Source organism: Notolabrus celidotus, chromosome 12 (genome assembly GCF_009762535.1).
Source record: "Notolabrus celidotus isolate fNotCel1 chromosome 12, fNotCel1.pri, whole genome shotgun sequence".
NCBI lineage: Eukaryota > Metazoa > Chordata > Actinopteri > Labriformes > Labridae > Notolabrus > Notolabrus celidotus.
Window position 1 is genome coordinate 22,372,113 of NC_048283.1, and position 17,500 is coordinate 22,389,612.

The window sequence follows — 17,500 nt, forward strand, 5'->3', positions numbered from 1 at the left end:
ATACTCTGCTCCCCAGGAGAAGCCCCCTGTCTGCTCTGGATGAGGTAACAATGGTTCAAGTTGTATATATTATAATGGTTATTCATATTTATATAATATGAATATTAATATCTTCGTGTGTAAACACTTGAAGCCAAATCTGATGATTAATTACCTGAGTAACCGATGACAAACACGCTGAATGAATCCATGAGTCGTCCTCTAAAAGACTCGTCTGTGAGCTGAGACTCTGACGTCAGAGGGATAGGGAGGTCTGAGTCCTGATTCTAACACACCGGTGTGTTATCATCTCGACCTGCTGACTCTGTTAGGTCTAGTTTTATATCTTTGGCATAAAACAGGACGCAGTAATTTGCATCGTGTCTGCTCTTTGTTTTAGGGTCAGTGTTCTCTGCATGGTGAGGCTTTAATGCAAATAACACAAACACAAAGAAACGTCATCAAACAGAAAGCACGTCTGAAACAGGATCTGACCTCTATCGCTGCTGAGGGTTCAACTAAAAGAAGCTTCTGATGCTCCTCTCCTCCTCCTCCTCCTCCTCCTCCTCCTCCTCCTCCTCCTCCTCCTCCTCCTCCTCCTTCTCCTCCTCCTCCTCCTCCTCCTCCTCTCTCTCTTTCTTTAACTCTCTCCCTTGTGATGAAGGACCTCCCTCTCCTCAAAGCCACTTCTGCAGCCACTCTGAGCTGTCTGGGAGGCTGCCTCTCTATACTGCAGCACAATGTGGTCCAGGCCCTCAACCAGAACCAGAACCACATTGGTAGTCCAAGCCTGGTTCATAGTCCAGCTGCAGTGTACCCCTCAGCCTCTACAGAGAGAGTCAAATCCAGGACAGTGAACACAGCGGAGCCTGGAGGTCTGAGGTCCAGCAGTGATAGCCCAACGCCCAGCTTCAGTGAGAGTCCACGACACAGCAGGACCAATCACATCCAGAACCAGATTCCAGGACGAGCACCTTCAGGTGAGCTGAGGCGACTGAGGGTCAGGTCTGAACTAGTTCAGCTGATCTGAGTGTTTAAACATGACGAGATGAATCCTCAGAGACACGGGGTGTGTTTCTGTGACCTGCTCTCCAGAGGATAACCTTGTGGAGAGGATCGGTCATGGTCAAGTGATGAAGTCTTTAAGTTGATTGATCTGATGGTGACTTGTTGAATATTCCCCTCTCTCAGAACTCTCCTTGGGTCGGTCCCAGAGTCCTTCAGAGAGCAAAGTGAGGAATGGAGCTCCTCTGTGCTCCTCCTCGTGTCCTCCTCCTCAGAGAGTCCAGGACTCAGAGAGTCCGTCTGAGGTAAACCTTCACACATCAGCTGATCACTGTTTATTAATAATGAAGCTTTAAGCCAGGGGTTTGGTGTTAAACTCAGCAGCCTGTTCTCTGCTTAGAGTCTTGCTGAGACGTAAAGTCTCTCTGCAGAGCTCAGACAAACAGATCACTGAACGGAGAGGAGGAGAGGAACACTGGAACTCTCCCTCCAGCTCCTCTCAGTCAGGGTTCAGTTTCCTCCCTCCTCTTCACCCCTGCATGTCTTCCCTCCCTCCTCCTCCCTCCCCCTTGTGATGAGAGTCATCATTCTCAGCGTCGGACTAGAGGTGGACTCAGTGAAGTATTAACGTCTGCATCCTCTTATTTCCTTCTGTTCTCACTTCCTCTGTGATGTAATTCATGTTACATGCTGAAGTGATGGGAGTGATGAGATGATACCTGCAGGTCAGAGTCTGCAGGTGGATGCTGGAAGGTGGAGGAGCAGAGAGAATGAGTGCAGAGCTTGAGCAGGTAAAGGATTGTGACATAGCAGAGGAGGAGACTGTACTTTGTTGGCTCAGACTGACCCCCAAACTGTGAGGGTGCATTCATCAGGTGTTTGTGAGATGATGCATGTCAGATGTGACCTCAGCACCCTACCTGAACTAACTCACAGTCACTGAAGCTGTGTAGGGTAAGATTAGTGGACCTGTACATTCATTTCTCTCTGTTATTCCGTGGACAGGTATTCAGCTCACCTGTGTTTCTCTGAGTGAGCTGTGTCTCCTCTTATATCCTGTAATGTAGTCTGCAGTCAGAGTGAAGGCGGGGCACAGGGGGAACACCTGTCGTACCTGCAGAAGCTTTGCTCTCTGTGGACTTCGCTCCGATCAGTGAACTCACTTGCTGACACACAAACACTCAGTGAACCCCCTGCAGCACACACGTGTTCAGAAGAAATGATACACAGACCTGGACCCAGTCTCTAAAGGGAACTTCATACCTCTGATCTGATTGGTCGGTCGTGTGAAGGTGCTGATGTTGAGGAGTCAGATGATCTTATAAGCTGCTGGTTGCCATGACAGCAAACGAGGAATTATAAGTTCAACCTGAATCCATCTGATGGGAGGAGATTAAGATGGGATTAGAACCTCTCAGAGTGTGTGGTGGGATCCTGCAGAGTCTCTCTCCCTGCATGTTGACGGCTCTGTGACAGTTGGAGGTTTAAAGATGATGAAGATGAATCAATGTGATCACATGACCTGTGTTTGATCCCCGTCATTTCTCTGTGTTTCTGTCTCATGATAATGTTCGTGCGGTAAACATTCAAGTCTGCAGCTGAGAATAAAGAGTCATGAGACGTTAGAGGGATGGGACAGAGGAGAGACCTACACACATATCTGTGCATATTACTGAACCTGTATCACAGCATAGTGTGAGACGGATAGTAGTAGTTGTAGCAGCTGGCATCTGGCATGTCCACAGCAGCAGGCCATCTACGGCAGTCGTCCAGAGGAAACTACGAGGCAAGGGAACTCAGGGACTCCAGAAAGGTCTATGGTTAGTAACTTTAATGGGACTGGGAGATGTAGCAGCCTGAACCTAAAGCAGTCTAAGCCTATAGCAGTCTGAGCCTATAGCAGTCTAATCTATAGCAGTCTGAGCCTATAGCAGTCTGAGCCTATAGCAGTCTAAGCCTATAGAAGTCTGAGCCTTTAGCAGTCCGAGCCTTTCGCAGTCCAAGCCTATAGCAGTCTGAGCCAATAGCAGTCTGAGCCTATAGCAGTCTAAGCCTATAGAAGTCTAAGCCTATAGCAGTCTGAGCCTATAGCACTCTGACCCTAAAGCAGTATAAGCCCAAAGCAGCCATAGCCTATACTAGTCTGAGCCCATAGCAGTCTAAGCCTATAGCAGTCTAAGTCTATAGCAGTCTAAGAATATAGCAGTCCAAGCCTATAGCAGCATAAATAAGAGCTGGTCCAAGCCTGAGCCAGCTCTCACTATAAGCTTTATCAAAAAGGAAGGTTTGATGCATACTCTGAAAGTAGAGCAGGTGTCTGCTTCCTGAACCCTGAGTGGTAGATGATTCCAAAGGAGAGCAGCCTGATAACTGAAGGCTCTACCTCCCAGGACCTGAAATAGAGGACTGATTATAATTGATCAGGTGAAAGTTTATTTTATTTGAATGTTTCAAAGAGCTGCAGAACGTGTGAATCACATTTTCAGAGTTCAGTCCGAGGACGAGGGAGCAGCTGCCATCAGAGCGTACAACAGAGAGATGATTACACGGAGCCCAGTGCGTGTGTATGTGTGTGTGTGTCTCTGTGTGTGTGTGTGTGTGTGTGTGTGTGTGTGTGTGTGCAGGGGGCGGGGCCTGTGGATGTAGAGATTGCCAGCATCACTGTTAATCCGTCTATCAGAAGGGAAGCAGGGAGTCCTCTCTCTCCTCCTCTTCTCGTCTCATCTTCCTCTCTCCTCTTCATCACTGTCCCCCCTTCTCTCTCTCTCGGTCCCTCTCTCTCTCAGCTCTCCTCTCTTTCTCTGTATCTGGATGTGAGCCTGGGTCTCCCCATCGACAACATGAAGTCCAGTAGGACTCCAAACAAGTCAGCTGTGGTTCCCCTCCAGACCAGCAACGTGAGTGTGAGACCACTGTGAGTGTGAGTGTGAGTGTGAGTGTGAGTGTGAGTGTGAGTGTGAGTGTGAGTGTGAGTGTCTAAGATTACTTTATTGTGCTGATGCTGATTGCAATCGAAAATTGATGTGTTAGAAAATGGGTCAGATTTTGTGTCTGAGCATTTGAGAGTGTGTGTGTGTTTGTGTATGTGTGTGTGTGTTTGTGTGTGTATGTGTGTGTGTGTTTGATCAGGAAAGTAGTAAGAGGAGGAAGCTGATCTGACCTTTACAACTTTAATAAAGTTAGTAAACCTGAAACTGTGACGTGTGTGTTAAACACCGTCTGATGTGACGTGTGATGTCAGAGTGTTGTGTTTTATCACGTTTGCAGCTGTCAGTAGGAAGCAGTGATTTCCTAGGTTAGTTAGTGCTCGTGTTTCAGTCTTATGTAACCTGGGAGTAAACCTGCTGTTGATGAATTATTGAACAGATTTCTTATTTTAGACTCTCTGAGGTATGGACCGTCAGTGTGAGGAATAAACCTGCTCTCAGTCCCTCTGTATGGGGGACAGAGTAGAGGTCTTCATATGGTACACAAGGAGGACTCGACTCCACAAGGAGGACTTTACTCCACCCGAGGAGTCTGGGTCAGATCCAAGTTCTGTGGTTTCAGGGTCTGTTTGTCTTTATGTGTCTGGATCTGAGTGTGATGGAGGCAGAGCCAGGAGAGAGTGCTGTGATGTTAGAGCAGACTCAGGTTCAAAGACATGAAGGAGAGACACTGAGCTGAGGAGAGCTGCAGGAAGGGATGCTTACAAACGTCTTTGTCTCTTCATGGAAACTTTGGATCCTGAGAAGCTGCTTTCAGACTCTTCAGGAGCTCTGACCTCGAAGTTTACCTCAGCTGAGTGTTCACATGTCTCCTCTGATGAAGACAAGGGGAGGATGATCATGATGTCACATAGACCTTATCACAGTGTTCACAATTAAACACAAGATTTAAAATGCTGAAACTTTGACTTATATCTGACTCTCTTTATGTTTGTGTCCCTACCTGCCAATCCTCCTCTTCTCTCTTTCCTCCTCTTCTCTCTCTCTCCTCATCCTCCCCCTTTTCCTCGTCCACCTCTCTCTCTCCTCCTCCTCTCTCTCCCCTCTTCCTCCTCCTCCTCTTCCTTATCTTCCTCCTCTCTCTCTTTCCTCCTCCTCTTCCTCCTGCAGGGACTCCAGAGTCAGGGTCATGGTCCCGAGTCGGCTGACCCCAGCGAGGAGACCACAGACACAGATGATAATGAGGAGGAGGATCTGGGAGTCCACGAGGAGCAAAGGAGCATCATCATCCACCTCCTGTCTCAACTTAAGATGGGCATGGACCTGACCCGGGTAAGAGTCCGGTCTGGTCTGTTCTGCGCTTAGAGGTTTAAATTAAGGTCTGGTTGCAGGATCCTCCCCCCCTTTCTCTCTGGTGTTCGGGCGTCAGCAGTCAGCTGAGTCCCCGTTCACATGACCCTCCTCTCAGACCGCTGAGCTCTGATTACTGATGGACCACTGATCTGGATCATAGAGACCTGAATACCTGAGAGCCGGAGCGTTAACTCATCCTGTGTGCTCAGATTAAAGAGGGCTGCAGACCATCTCCTGATCCAGATCATTCCACAGACTCAGATCATCACTCGACTGTTTCTGATCAACAGATACCTCCCTCCATCATCGACCCTCCGTGTGCTCCATGGGAGGGGGAGAGGGGGGGGGGGGGGGGGGGGGGGGCGCCTGCAGGGCTCAGAGAGGTCGATGCTCTGCTCGGGGGGGTTCATATGTGTGGTCAGGTTACATAACAGCTTCCCCTTTATGTAACCAGATGGAAAACTGAGAAGAACTGAAGAACTTAGTATGAGTATGACCTATACCACCACTGAGGGACAGAGAGACAGAGAGAGGGACAGAGAGAGAGCTCGTCCTGAAAGAGCAAACAGCTGACAGGGAGGGGGGGGGGTTAGGATGATCCAGGAGCCATGACTGACTGACTGTTAAACCAAGAGATCCGTTCTTCTTTAATGATGGATGATAAGAGAGGTGTGAGTTGAGTCAGCTCAGTGATCCTCCATGTCTCCGTCCTCCTGCAGGTTGTGCTCCCCACCTTCATCCTGGAGAAGCGCTCCCTGCTGGAGATGTACGCTAACTTCATGGCTCACCCCGACATGTTCCTGTCCATCACCTCGGGCTGCACGCCAGAGGAGCGGATTATCCGCTTCGTGGAGTATTATCTGACTGCCTTCCACGAGGGCAGGAAGGGAGCCGTGGCCAAGAAGCCGTACAACCCCATCCTGGGGGAGAACTTCCATTGTTCCTGGTATGTCCCCCGGGGCCGGGTCAAACCCCTCAGGACCACCAATTATACAGCTCCAAACCCAGCACCTACAGCAAACTGCTCCAACCCCGGGTCCCCTCAGAGGGGGGCGGACAGACCGGGCAGGAGGACCTCAGACTGTTATCATGTGCGGTTTGTGGCAGAGCAGGTGTCCCATCATCCCCCGGTCTCTGGGTTCTACTGCGAGTGTAAGGAGAGGAGGATGTGTGTGAACACACACGTCTGGACCAAGAGCAAGTTTATGGGCATGTCAGTGGGCGTGTCTATGGTGGGGGAAGGTAAGAGAACAGCAGCCTCACTGAGTCTTTATCACAGGAGGAACTCTCTGTTAGAGCTCTTTCACGTCCTGAACTCGGATCTTGATCCTGATCCTACGTGAGCTTCAGGAGGAGAGCTCACACAGCTGTTAGATCTGTATGAAGACTGCATGGTCTCTAAGAGCTTCATGTTCCCTCTGACCAAGTAAAGAGAGCGGCTTGTTTTCGCTCTGCTTCCTTTATGGGCCACAGATAGGACCTGATCCCTGTGAGCTCCTTTACAGCTGCTCAGCCTGCAGGTCTGCCTTCAGTCTCACTGTTATTCAGTGTTCATCGTATCTTCACGCTGCGTTCATTCTCACCTCTGCAGCGGCTCAGAGAACATGCTCCTCTCAGTTTGATGCCTGGCTGACAGTTTGAAACTCTTCAGAGCGTTGGGTTTATCCACAGAAGTTATTTTAACAGTTATTTTTCTTCAGTAACTAAAACATCCATCAGTCTTTATTTATAAATCACCAAATCCCAACAAATGTTATCTGAAGACTCTTTCCAAACAGAGCAGGTCTAGACCGTACTCTGCTCTGAAGCTCTGGATCCTGTAACCAGATCCAACACAAGGTTACAGACGGAGGACACGTCACCTGTCCCTCTTTACCGCTGAGACAAAAGCTTCCAAACATCCTGATCCCTGAAGAAGACAGAGACAGGGAAGATTACTGTACTGCAGCATGTGGCTCTACACACACACACACCATCACATTAATGCACCCAAGTGAAATATATAGGACACACAGACACAGAGTAAAGGTAGTAAAGAAACAGTTGAAACAGTTGTGCATAACTCCAACAATAGAGAGCGTTTTCTGCCAGTGGGTCTGTGTGTGTGTGTGTGTGTGTGTGTCTTAGGGGAACAGATGTGGTTGCGAGGAGGACAGCTGTCTCTTATATAAGCAGAAGGACGGGAGCTCAGGAGGGACACAAGGCAAACAGAATATATCAGTGTATCTTCAGCTGTAGAGACACTCTGAGGATCTGATCTGAGTGTCATAAAGTTTATTACATGTTTTAAATCATCTCACAGTTCAGATGGATGTCACTTTATTTACCTTCCTGCTGTTATTTCAAAGCTTTCATAAACGTCTCTGTGTCCATCCTCACCCTGTGTCTTTCCTCACTGTGTGTCTGTCCTCACTCTGTCTTTCCTCACTGTGTCTGTCTTCACTCTGTGTCTCTCCTCACTCTGTCTGTCCTCATTCTGTATGTCCTCACTCTGTTTGTCCTCACTCTGTATGTCTGTGTTCAATCTGTGTGTCTGTCCTCACTCTGTGTCTGTCCTCACTCTGTATGTCTGTGTTCAATCTGTCTGTCTGTCCTCTCTCTGTGTGTCTGTCCTCACTTCGTTGTGTCCTGACATGATAATGAAGTGTATCACCTTCAGACAAACATCCACAGGTGAGTCTGTCTACCTGTCCCCTGCAGGTGTTCTGTATTTGTTGGAGCACGATGAGGAGTACGTCTTCACTCTGCCGTGTGCGTACGCCCGCTCCATCCTCACCGTGCCGTGGGTAGAGCTCGGAGGGAAGGTCACAATAAACTGTGCCAAGAGCGGGTACTCCGCCGGCGTCACCTTCCACACCAAACCTTTCTACGGAGGGAAGGTGCACAGGTGAGCACACACCTGAGAGTTTATCTTATACTCATGCAGCAGGCTGAATAACAGGAGAGAGATCAGAGCCTGATCTCAGGAATCCTCCTCCATCAGCTCAGGGAGTCACAGGCGTGCAGAGGATCAGAGTTGTTCTCAGTATATTTGATTATTTTACATTTAGACATTTATTAGTTTAGTTTCAGGAGGATATGAGACTGAGTTTGATTCATCTGTGTCATAAGAAACATATTAAAGTATTCAGGCCCTTATTCCCTGCTCCAGGTGATGTGTGCGTATCATCAGGTAAGACAGGAAGGCACCACTGTAGCAAATGTTTTCACAAGGACTCACTTGGAGACACACAGACAGGTGTATCATCATCCCTCGTCTCTGTTCATCACCATGAAACATTTACCTATTCTCCCTCAGAGTGACCGCGGAGGTGAAACACAACCAGACAGGAAACGTGGTGTGTAAGGCGCAGGGTGAGTGGAACGGCGTGCTGGAGTTCACCTACAACAGCGGAGAAACCAAAGTGATCGACACGAGCAAGCTGCCCATCATCAGAAAGAGGATGAGACCACTCGAGAAACAAGGCCAGTACGAGTCACGGTGAGTCAGTCACACCTCTACCTGCTGGTCTGATACAGGCAGACACACCTCCACCTGCTGGTCTGATACAGGCAGACACACCTCCACCTGCTGTCCGATACAGGCAGACACACCTCCACCTGCTGTCTGATACAGGCAGTCACACCTCCACCTGCTGTCTGATACAGGCAGTCACACCTCCACCTGCTGTCTGATACAGGCAGTCACACCTCCACCTGCTGTCTGATACAGGCAGTCACACCTCCACCTGCTGTCTGATACAGGCAGACACACCTCCACCTGCTCGCCGTGTGTGTGATACAGTCAGACACACCTCCACCTGCTGGTCTGATACAGGCAGTCACACCTCCACCTGCTCGACGTGTGATCTGATAAAGGCAGTCACATCTCCACCTGCTCGCCGTCTGTCTGATACAGGCAGTCACACCTCCACCTGCTGATCTGATACAGTCAGACACACCTCCACCTGCTGATCTGATACAGTCAGTCACACCTCCACCTGCTGATCTGATACAGTCAGACACACCTCCACCTGCTGGTCTGATACAGTCAGTCACACCTCCACCTGCTCGCCTTGTGTCTGATACAGCAGGTTAAAAGTCAACATGGTCACCCTTATTGATCGTTGAGTCTCTCTCTGTTTTTCAGCTTCATGGTTCCAGATCTTCAGCAGACAATACAAATGTTTACTGTTTAGTGTGCAGAGTTTAGTACAGAGAGCTTCTGGTTATAAGAGGTATTATCATATTTTCTGTGAAGGACGATGAAATCATAATCACTGTCACTCTTACAGTGTGTTTGATCACCCTCAGCAGGTTTGAGATGTGCAGTTTATAAATACTTTAGCTTATGAAGGATCCTTGTCGGTTCTCCTGGGTTGATGAACAGCTGTAACATTAATATCTGTTGCGTGTTCTCCGAGTGCAGGCGTCTCTGGCAGCACGTGACGGCGTCTCTGAAAGCAGGAAACATGGACGCAGCCACGGAGCACAAACACTTCCTGGAGGAGAGACAGCGCAGCGAGAGCAAACAGAGAGCTGCCAACAGAACACCCTGGACCCCCAAATACTTCATCAGAGAGGTCAGAGACGCTCAACACCTACACCTCTTTATGACTTACCCTCACACTAAAATGGTGTTCAAACTGCCTCTCACTGTGTGTGTGTGTGTGTGTGTGTGTGTAGGGGGAAGGCTGGGTGTACCACAACCCTCTATGGAAAGCTCACTGACAGGAGCAGAGGCAGGAGATAGTCCTACACCTGGACGACAGAGAGGCACTCAGCAGGCTGGATGTGAGGAGAGACTTCGGAGACGACGTGTCAAAGACAACAGAAAGATTCACAGGGGGGTCTGGTGAGCCACATGCTGGTTCCGATCTTACAGGTATCAAATTCAAGAAGACGAAGAACATAAGATCCAGACTTGCTCATGTTCACAGCTGCTGACAGTCACTTCTCTGCACAATGTTCTGAACGACAGCTATGATCACAACTACTTTGCACAATTCACTGTACATTATTCACAGCAATGCACACGAGTGAGTTGTGTGTGTGTGTGTGTGTGTGTGTGTGTTTGTGTGTTTGTGTGTTTGTGTGTAAGTTTGTGTGTCATAAATAAACTGTCATTCCTCAGTTCATCACATCCTCCAGGTGATGTTGTCACTCTGTAGATACGTTTGTCTGTGAGCTCGCTGATTTGAAGCTGAAACCTCCTGAAGTGTAAAGATCAGGAGTATTTGAAATTCCGGATCCGTCTTCAATCTTTGGAAGAAGCAATATTCACACTGAGAGATTTTTAAAAACACAGTAGCACCACAGACAACCTCCTCTGTACCAACATGAGCTTTGGTACTTTTTCATTGGATGATCCTGCTGCAGCGTCATGGAGCTCTGAGCGTCCTCCATCTGACCATGACGTGATCTAACCTATGCAACATGTGACTGTAGCCGCTGTGAGGAGGCTGAACACGCTCAGTTTGTTTTAATAAAGATCTTCAATCAGAGCTGCTGTCTCCGGAGTTATTATGTAACATGAAGCTGTGTGATGATTTATATGTCAGAGTAAAGGTGAGCTGTGAGTCGTACTTGCAGCCTCCTCAGAGTGAAGGTGAGCTGTGAGTCGTACCTGCAGCCTCCTCAGAGTGAATGTGAGCTGTGAGTCGTACCTGCAGCCTCCTCAGAGTGAATGTGAGCTGTGAGTCGTACCTGCAGCTCCCTTGGAGTGAAGGTGAGCTGTGACTCGTACCTGCAGCCTCCTCAGAGAGGCTCAGGGTTTGACTCGTTGAACACAGAGGGGAGAGCATGGTCACAGGTGAGGAACAAAGACACACGATGCAGAGGAGAGATGGAGAGATGGAGGGACACGGTACGGCAGAATGAAATAATTAACACATGAAGGTAAAGGTGAGCTCAGACACCTGCAGCTGTGAGAGGGAGAGCAACAACAACAACCAACAACATGCATCTCTCCTGCAGATGTTATAGTGTGTTAGAGTGAGTACGTGTGTGTAGATATCACTCTGCAGAATACTACCTGTTTAAAACTGCTTCACACCTCACCTGCCCTGTGTGTATGCGTGTGTGTGCTGCCATCTAGTGGAGGAAATAAAAAAATATTGTGAAATTACTGTATGAAAGTGAATCAGTGTGTGTTGGCATGAGTCAAAAACAGTGTGAGTGAGTGAGTGTGAGTGTGTGTGTGTGTGTGTGTGTGTGTGTGTCTGTGTCTGTGTGTGTGTGTGTGTATGTGAATAGGGGATTAGCATGATAATGGGTGTGAGTGCTGGAAGGCCTTCTGTCTCTCTGCAGCTCTGCTCCTCTACACGCCTCTCTGCAGCTCAGCTCGCCTCTCCTCCTCTCTCACCGTCACCTCCCTCTTCTTCATCCTCATCATCCTCTCTTCTTCCTCCCGGCAGAGACGACATGGAGAACAACCACACGTTCATGTACTTTGCTTACGGCAGCAACCTGCTGAAGGAGCGGCTGCAGCTGAAGAACCCGTCTGCTATTGTCCACTGCGTCGCCAGACTCAAGGTACAGACACACCTGGGCCATCTTGGTCAGGTGATCAATAATCTGATTTGATGATTAAAGTTTACAGAAGGATTAAGAAAACTTTGATCCAACAACTCTTGATGATTCTGAACCCAGCAGAGAGATCAAAACCTGGACTAACTGAAAACCTTTAATCTGGTGAAACATGGAAACATCTTCAAGGTCAGGTTTATCCGGTAGACATTTAACACCTGAACACCTGAGGAGTAGTGTTGCAGTCAAGACCACATTAACCGAGACCGAGACATGTCCTGACCAGAATGCACCGAGACCAAGACAAGACCAAGACATATAGTGATCGACACCGAGTTAAGACCAAGACCAATGCAGATCAATGAAAAATCATTATGAGAGTTAACAAAATAAAATAATTGTGTTTATTTTATTTAAGTTTGCTTAATATAATTGACAGCAACAAACGAGGTTTGGTTTGGTCTTTGTTGCCTATCTTTTGGCGCGCTGTGAGAGACTCCTTAAGTTTCGTTTTGGTCGTCGTTAGTTTAACTTTCACTTTAGATTAGAGTTTGTGTTTGCTGTTGCCTATGATCTCAGGAGAGGTAGGAGGTCGTGGCTGAGCAGGATTATTTTGTCAAGCCTTTTTTTCTCATTAGTTGTGTACATTTTCTGTTTTCTAATATTTGTAGTGTTTTTATCTGATGGGTTATAGGTGTTGGCTGTCGTAATCCTGTGGCAGGTATTTAACTGTGCCCTTCTCTCAGTGTTTTTCCATAGTATGTTATTGAATGTCAATTTATTGCTTAATTCAACAACTTAGACATCTCTGGTCACGGGCACACAGTCTCTCCTCCTGTCTTCTGTCTCCATTCGTTAATGCATGAGTGCAGGGGGCGTGTCCGCGGCCGAAACAGGTGACAAAAAAATGAATGAATTGAGAAAGAGAGGTCCTCCGTTATTAAAGTATTGGCAGGGATACAGAGTGCATGAGTGGTGGTCTCGATCGGTCTTGATATAAAATACGGAGTCCGCCCAGTCCGAGACAAGACCGAGTAAAAGTGATTTCGATTCCGAGACGAGACCGAGACTTAAAAGGAACCCCGGCTACCAAAACGTATTTTCCTATATGATCAATGTTTGTATCAGCTATATAAAAACGATAATAAAATATCTCAAAATATCTTAGTTTGTATAAAACAGGAAAAAATATTTTCACTCGTAGATCGCCATTGTTCTGTGCGACGCAATGATGTTTGGGTCGTGACGTCATTTGGTTGCAACAGACTGTTTTCTTCATGCGTGACAGCTGAAGCATGTGATTCCTGGGTGCTCTGTGAAGGCTCTGATGAACTTATGTTATATTTCGGATCAGACTGTCTGTACAGTGGCTGACTGCCCTCGCTGAGCAAGTCATCATCTGAGAGGAAAAGATCCAGAGACTCACTGTCCTCCTGAAACTGTTTTTTCAGCTCATTTTCACAATTAGCAGCATAAACGTGGTCTTGAGTAATAAGTTGGTGCGCATCAGCTGGCCACTGTACCGCTGCATCAGATGTGTGTTTTTCCGTCTGAGTGGCGACATCACTCTTATTTGGAGAACAATGTACACTTACGGACTGCTGTGTTGACTGATTGGGAGACTTGTCGCCAGCTTCCTCCGTGATCGTGGTCGTGATCGTGCCCAATGGTTCGCCATCAGAGGCTACAGTACATCCAGCGTCTCCTGCCTATGGCGTTTCCTCGAGTGGACTTCACTCTTTTCCCGTGGGCGTTTTGTCTGTTTATGAACGAAAACTGACGGCACAGCATTTGGCTTCAGTCTGCGTTTATAACTAGCAGCACCTGTGAGCTCTTTCACCAGTGTGGGTCGGCTAAATGCATCAAATGCATCTGGAGTGAAGTGGCGAGAACATAGCCGCGGGTCCTTCGGAAGTTGTGTACGTCCAAAAGCAATGTCCCACTCCTTTCTTCTCTTTTTGTCTCTTGGAAAGCCGTGTAGACTTACATCAGTCCCCTTGTTTCCCTTCGCCTGGAAATTACACCCAAACGCAGCACAGTGTGGCATTATTATGGTTTTCGCGTTCCTGAAAGCCAGCGAGTAAACACGGCGAAAACCATAGACTGTAAAAAAAAAACAGAGGCTCGGCAAGACGAAACCATCACATGTCATCAACCCAGCATGCATTGCGCTAGTAAAACAATGGCTGCGCTCGTAGGGTAGAATCAAGCGGCAAACTCCGGTCTCAAACGATGAAGCCAATGCGGAAGTGATATAAATTGCAATACATCGAAAATCCGCTTGAGGCTGGCTGCAGAAACACCGGAAACCACATAGATATGAATGGGAAAAAGACGATCTTTGCAGCATTAATAAACATGTTTACAGCCTGGTTCAAAAAACGGCTTGGCCCTACAACGCTAATCTCTCTAATGGCATACACTGTACGGGGGGTGAATTTTTTTCTAACGTGACGGTTAAGAAGATATTAAGATTATGAGTTTTGCCCAAATAAGGACATGACTGACGTGACTCCCGGTCGGGAACACACAGCCATTGGCTAAGAGACTCACACTACGTCACACTCTGCCTAGTTGAGTTCCGCATTACCAATATGGCTGCCGCCGTCGATTTGCTTCAAAACAGCTCTCAGGAACAGATGGGTGACGTCACGGATACTACGTCCATATTTTTTACAGTCTATGGGTAGAATATGTGTTATACATTTTGCTCTTTAAAGAAATAACAATTCTTCATGTCTATTTAACAAAGCATTCTAGTATGAGACAAACATTAAAGCAGATTTATGCCTATAAGTCCCCACAGTCGGGGTTCCTTTTAAATAAGCGGTCTCGAGACCCGTCTCGAGTACCACAACACTACTGAGAGAATTGAGAGAAACGTGTGAAGCAGCTGTGAGGATCTTCTGTTTGCGTGGACTCTAGCACCCCCTGTGGTCAGAGTATGTAGTCTCATTTGGAGCTCTGCTAATCCTGTAAAAGTCTGCATCAGGTCTACAAATGGAGACCTCTCAGATCCTGATCACTGTGACCAAGATCCCCCTCCATGTCCTTTATCACCTGCTCCCACCTGTCCCCTCTCCCTGCAGGACTACAAACTGGAGTTTGGTAACTACAAAGGCCTGGCCAGTGACCGGTGGCACGGCGGAGTGGCCACCATCGAGCACAGCCCTGGGGACGAGGTGTGGGGCGTGGTGTGGAGGATGAACATGTCCGATCTGGAGTCTCTGGACAGGTGAACAAGCTTCAACCCAATAATCTCAGATTACTGTCAGAGTCTCCTCCTAACATGACGTGTGTGTGTGTGTGTGTGTGTGTGTGTGTGTGTGTGTGTGTGTGCAGTCAGGAGAATGTGTTGCTGGGTGCGTACACGCCCGTGGAGCTGTCAGTGAAGGATAAAGATGAGGACCTGAACTGTCGGACGTACATCATGAACAGCTGTGTGTACGCTCCTCCCTCCCCTCAGTACCTGCAGGTAACTAACCTTCACTTTACTCTCTGTGGAGCTCTCCGCTGCTCTAATGTCCTCTTCATGTCTTCATCCATCACTGAGCCATCACACTCAGAGTTTATCACGTCAGTGTGTTGAACTCGTGGTGATGATCCGAGTCTCCTCAGACTCTGTCCGTTCGTACTCCATGTAGACGCTCTGTGACAAGCGGGGGCCTCCTGGGGAACAAAGCAGGGGCGGAGAGAGAGATAAGCTGTCCCTTTGCCACTCAGACAGCTGAGGGAGGTTTAACCACACTTCACCCTGAAACATCTTTATTACAGTGAAACTGAGACTGCTGAATAAGAATACCTGATAGTCGAGGAGACTCATGTTGATGTGTTTTTCATTTGTTTCTGCTGAAATATGAACTCAGGAGCAAACAGAGTGATGAAGAACTTCTTGCTGTAATCACAGAGTCCAGTATAAACAGTTTTAATCCTGTAGCTGGCCTCTGGTCTGACTCTGTGAATCCATGTTCCCTTAATAAACTCTCTGAGACCCGAGTGAAACGTTCAGAGGAGTTTGAAGTCATTTGGATGGAAACGTATTAACCAAACATGGACGCCACACACATAAACTCTCTGAGATCAAACATTATGATCATGATATACGGCACAAAGGAGGGAAGGAGCTCTAAATCCACAGAGGAGACTTCATATCTATGAGTGAACTTTCAAAGTGACTCTACTAGAGTCGCAGCATGATCTAACCTGACTGTTCAGACTCTAAAGTTTCTCCCGTGTCGATTATAAAAATAAATCACATAAACGTCTGAACACAGCTTTATTCATTTAACGTATTCATACATGAATTATTCTCACTGCAGTTTGAAGCTTCTCTGTCATGTTGTAACTGAAGTCTGTCAGTATTAAAGGGACAGTTCAGTGTTTTTTAAAGCGTGGCTGTGTGAGGTTCTGGTCTACTGTTTTCGTCAGGTCTCTGTAAACACTCCTCTCTGTCATGTTTCTGAGCTCCAGATTGTTCCTCTGCACATGTGAGAGCTGCAAACATGCCTGACAGACAAACAGAGCTTTGTGCTCTCTGCTCTGTGGTGAGTCCTCTGCATTGTTCCCAAACTCTCTCTGATGGGCTCCATCATCATAGAGAGAGAGAGACGATATCCTCTGCTCCGGGCTTCAGTGTCCAGGTGATCCTAGAACTGACATAAAGACTCTCCTGCTCTGTAAACATAGAGGTTGATCACAGATTCTTAAACTCTGATCAGCCTCAGTGAGGATCAGTGTGTTACAAACGGTGCTGACAGGACTGTAAAGTAATGTGTCGGAGCGCCCTCTGCTGGATGACATATGTAATGACATCTTCTCTGAACTAGACCATGCTCTGATTTGTGCTCTACTTAATCTATAAAAAACTAGAGCTGTCAAACGATTAATTTCTTTAAATCACAAGTTAATCATAGATTTGTTATCTATCCAATTTTTTTATTTAAAGTTATATTTGTGAGCTTTTCCACCTTTGTTCAGAGAGGACAGGGCATAGAGCAGGAAACAGGGAGAGATAGAGTGGGAGATCACATGTTGGTAAGGGGCCACAGGCTCGAATCAAACCCAGGCCGCTCGCTGTATGAGTGCGCAATTTTACCATTAAACTAAATCTGTGTGAAATCTAAATCTGAGGAAAAACGTCCTTTTAACAGGCAGAAACCTCGAGCAGAACCAGGCTCATGTTGAACAGCCATCATGCCTCAACCGAGTTGGGTCTGGAAAGACAGATAGATGGGAGTAAGAGAGAGAGGTGATAGTGATGAGACGAGTAGTAGAAGCTGTTGCCGCTGGAGTCCAGCACGTTCGTATCAGCTGGAGACCAGATCGTCCGCAGCAGGAGGACGTCTACGGCAGCTCAGAGGAATCTATGAGACAATGGAGCTCAGGGACTCCAGAAAGGTCTATGTTTAGTAACTTTAATGGGACAGGGAGAGTTTAAGTAAATGATGGGGGGAAGGGGGTGAGCTAGGATCCCAGTGTGTCAGTGTGCCAGTTCCCCCGGCAGTCTAGGCCTATAGCAGCATAACAAAAGCTGGTCCAAGCCTGAGCCAGTTCTAACTATAAGCTTTATCAAAAAGGAAAGTTTTAAGCCTACTCTTAAAAGTGGAGAGGGTGTCTGCCTCCCGGACCCTGACTGGTAGATGATTCCAAAGGAGAGGGGCCAGATAACTGAAGGTTCTACCTCCCATACTACTTTTAGAGATTTTAGGTACAACTAGCAAGCCTGCATG

At 47.5% G+C, this 17,500-nt stretch overlaps 2 protein-coding genes across 2 annotated transcripts in view; both read left to right on the forward strand.

Moving 5' to 3' along the window:
- The window catches only part of LOC117823021 (oxysterol-binding protein-related protein 10-like), a 19,188-nt gene extending 8,441 nt beyond the window's left edge, over positions 1-10,747 (forward strand). The window contains exons 5-14 of the mRNA XM_034698041.1: positions 1-44; positions 644-959; positions 1,171-1,289; positions 3,771-3,881; positions 5,082-5,243; positions 5,984-6,506; positions 7,965-8,151; positions 8,563-8,745; positions 9,673-9,826; positions 9,930-10,747. The exon at positions 1-44 is cut by the window's left edge and continues 49 nt beyond it. Coding sequence (XP_034553932.1) covers positions 1-44; positions 644-959; positions 1,171-1,289; positions 3,771-3,881; positions 5,082-5,243; positions 5,984-6,506; positions 7,965-8,151; positions 8,563-8,745; positions 9,673-9,826; positions 9,930-9,974 — 1,844 coding nt within the window. The 3' untranslated portion in view covers positions 9,975-10,747. The remainder of the gene's footprint in view (positions 45-643; positions 960-1,170; positions 1,290-3,770; positions 3,882-5,081; positions 5,244-5,983; positions 6,507-7,964; positions 8,152-8,562; positions 8,746-9,672; positions 9,827-9,929) is intronic.
- Positions 10,748-11,483: 736 nt separating this feature from the next.
- The window catches only part of ggctb (gamma-glutamylcyclotransferase b), an 8,943-nt gene continuing 2,926 nt past the window's right edge, over positions 11,484-17,500 (forward strand). Inside the window, exons 1-3 of the mRNA XM_034698049.1 lie at positions 11,484-11,777; positions 14,861-15,006; positions 15,114-15,246. Coding sequence (XP_034553940.1) covers positions 11,508-11,777; positions 14,861-15,006; positions 15,114-15,246 — 549 coding nt within the window. The 5' untranslated portion in view covers positions 11,484-11,507. The remainder of the gene's footprint in view (positions 11,778-14,860; positions 15,007-15,113; positions 15,247-17,500) is intronic.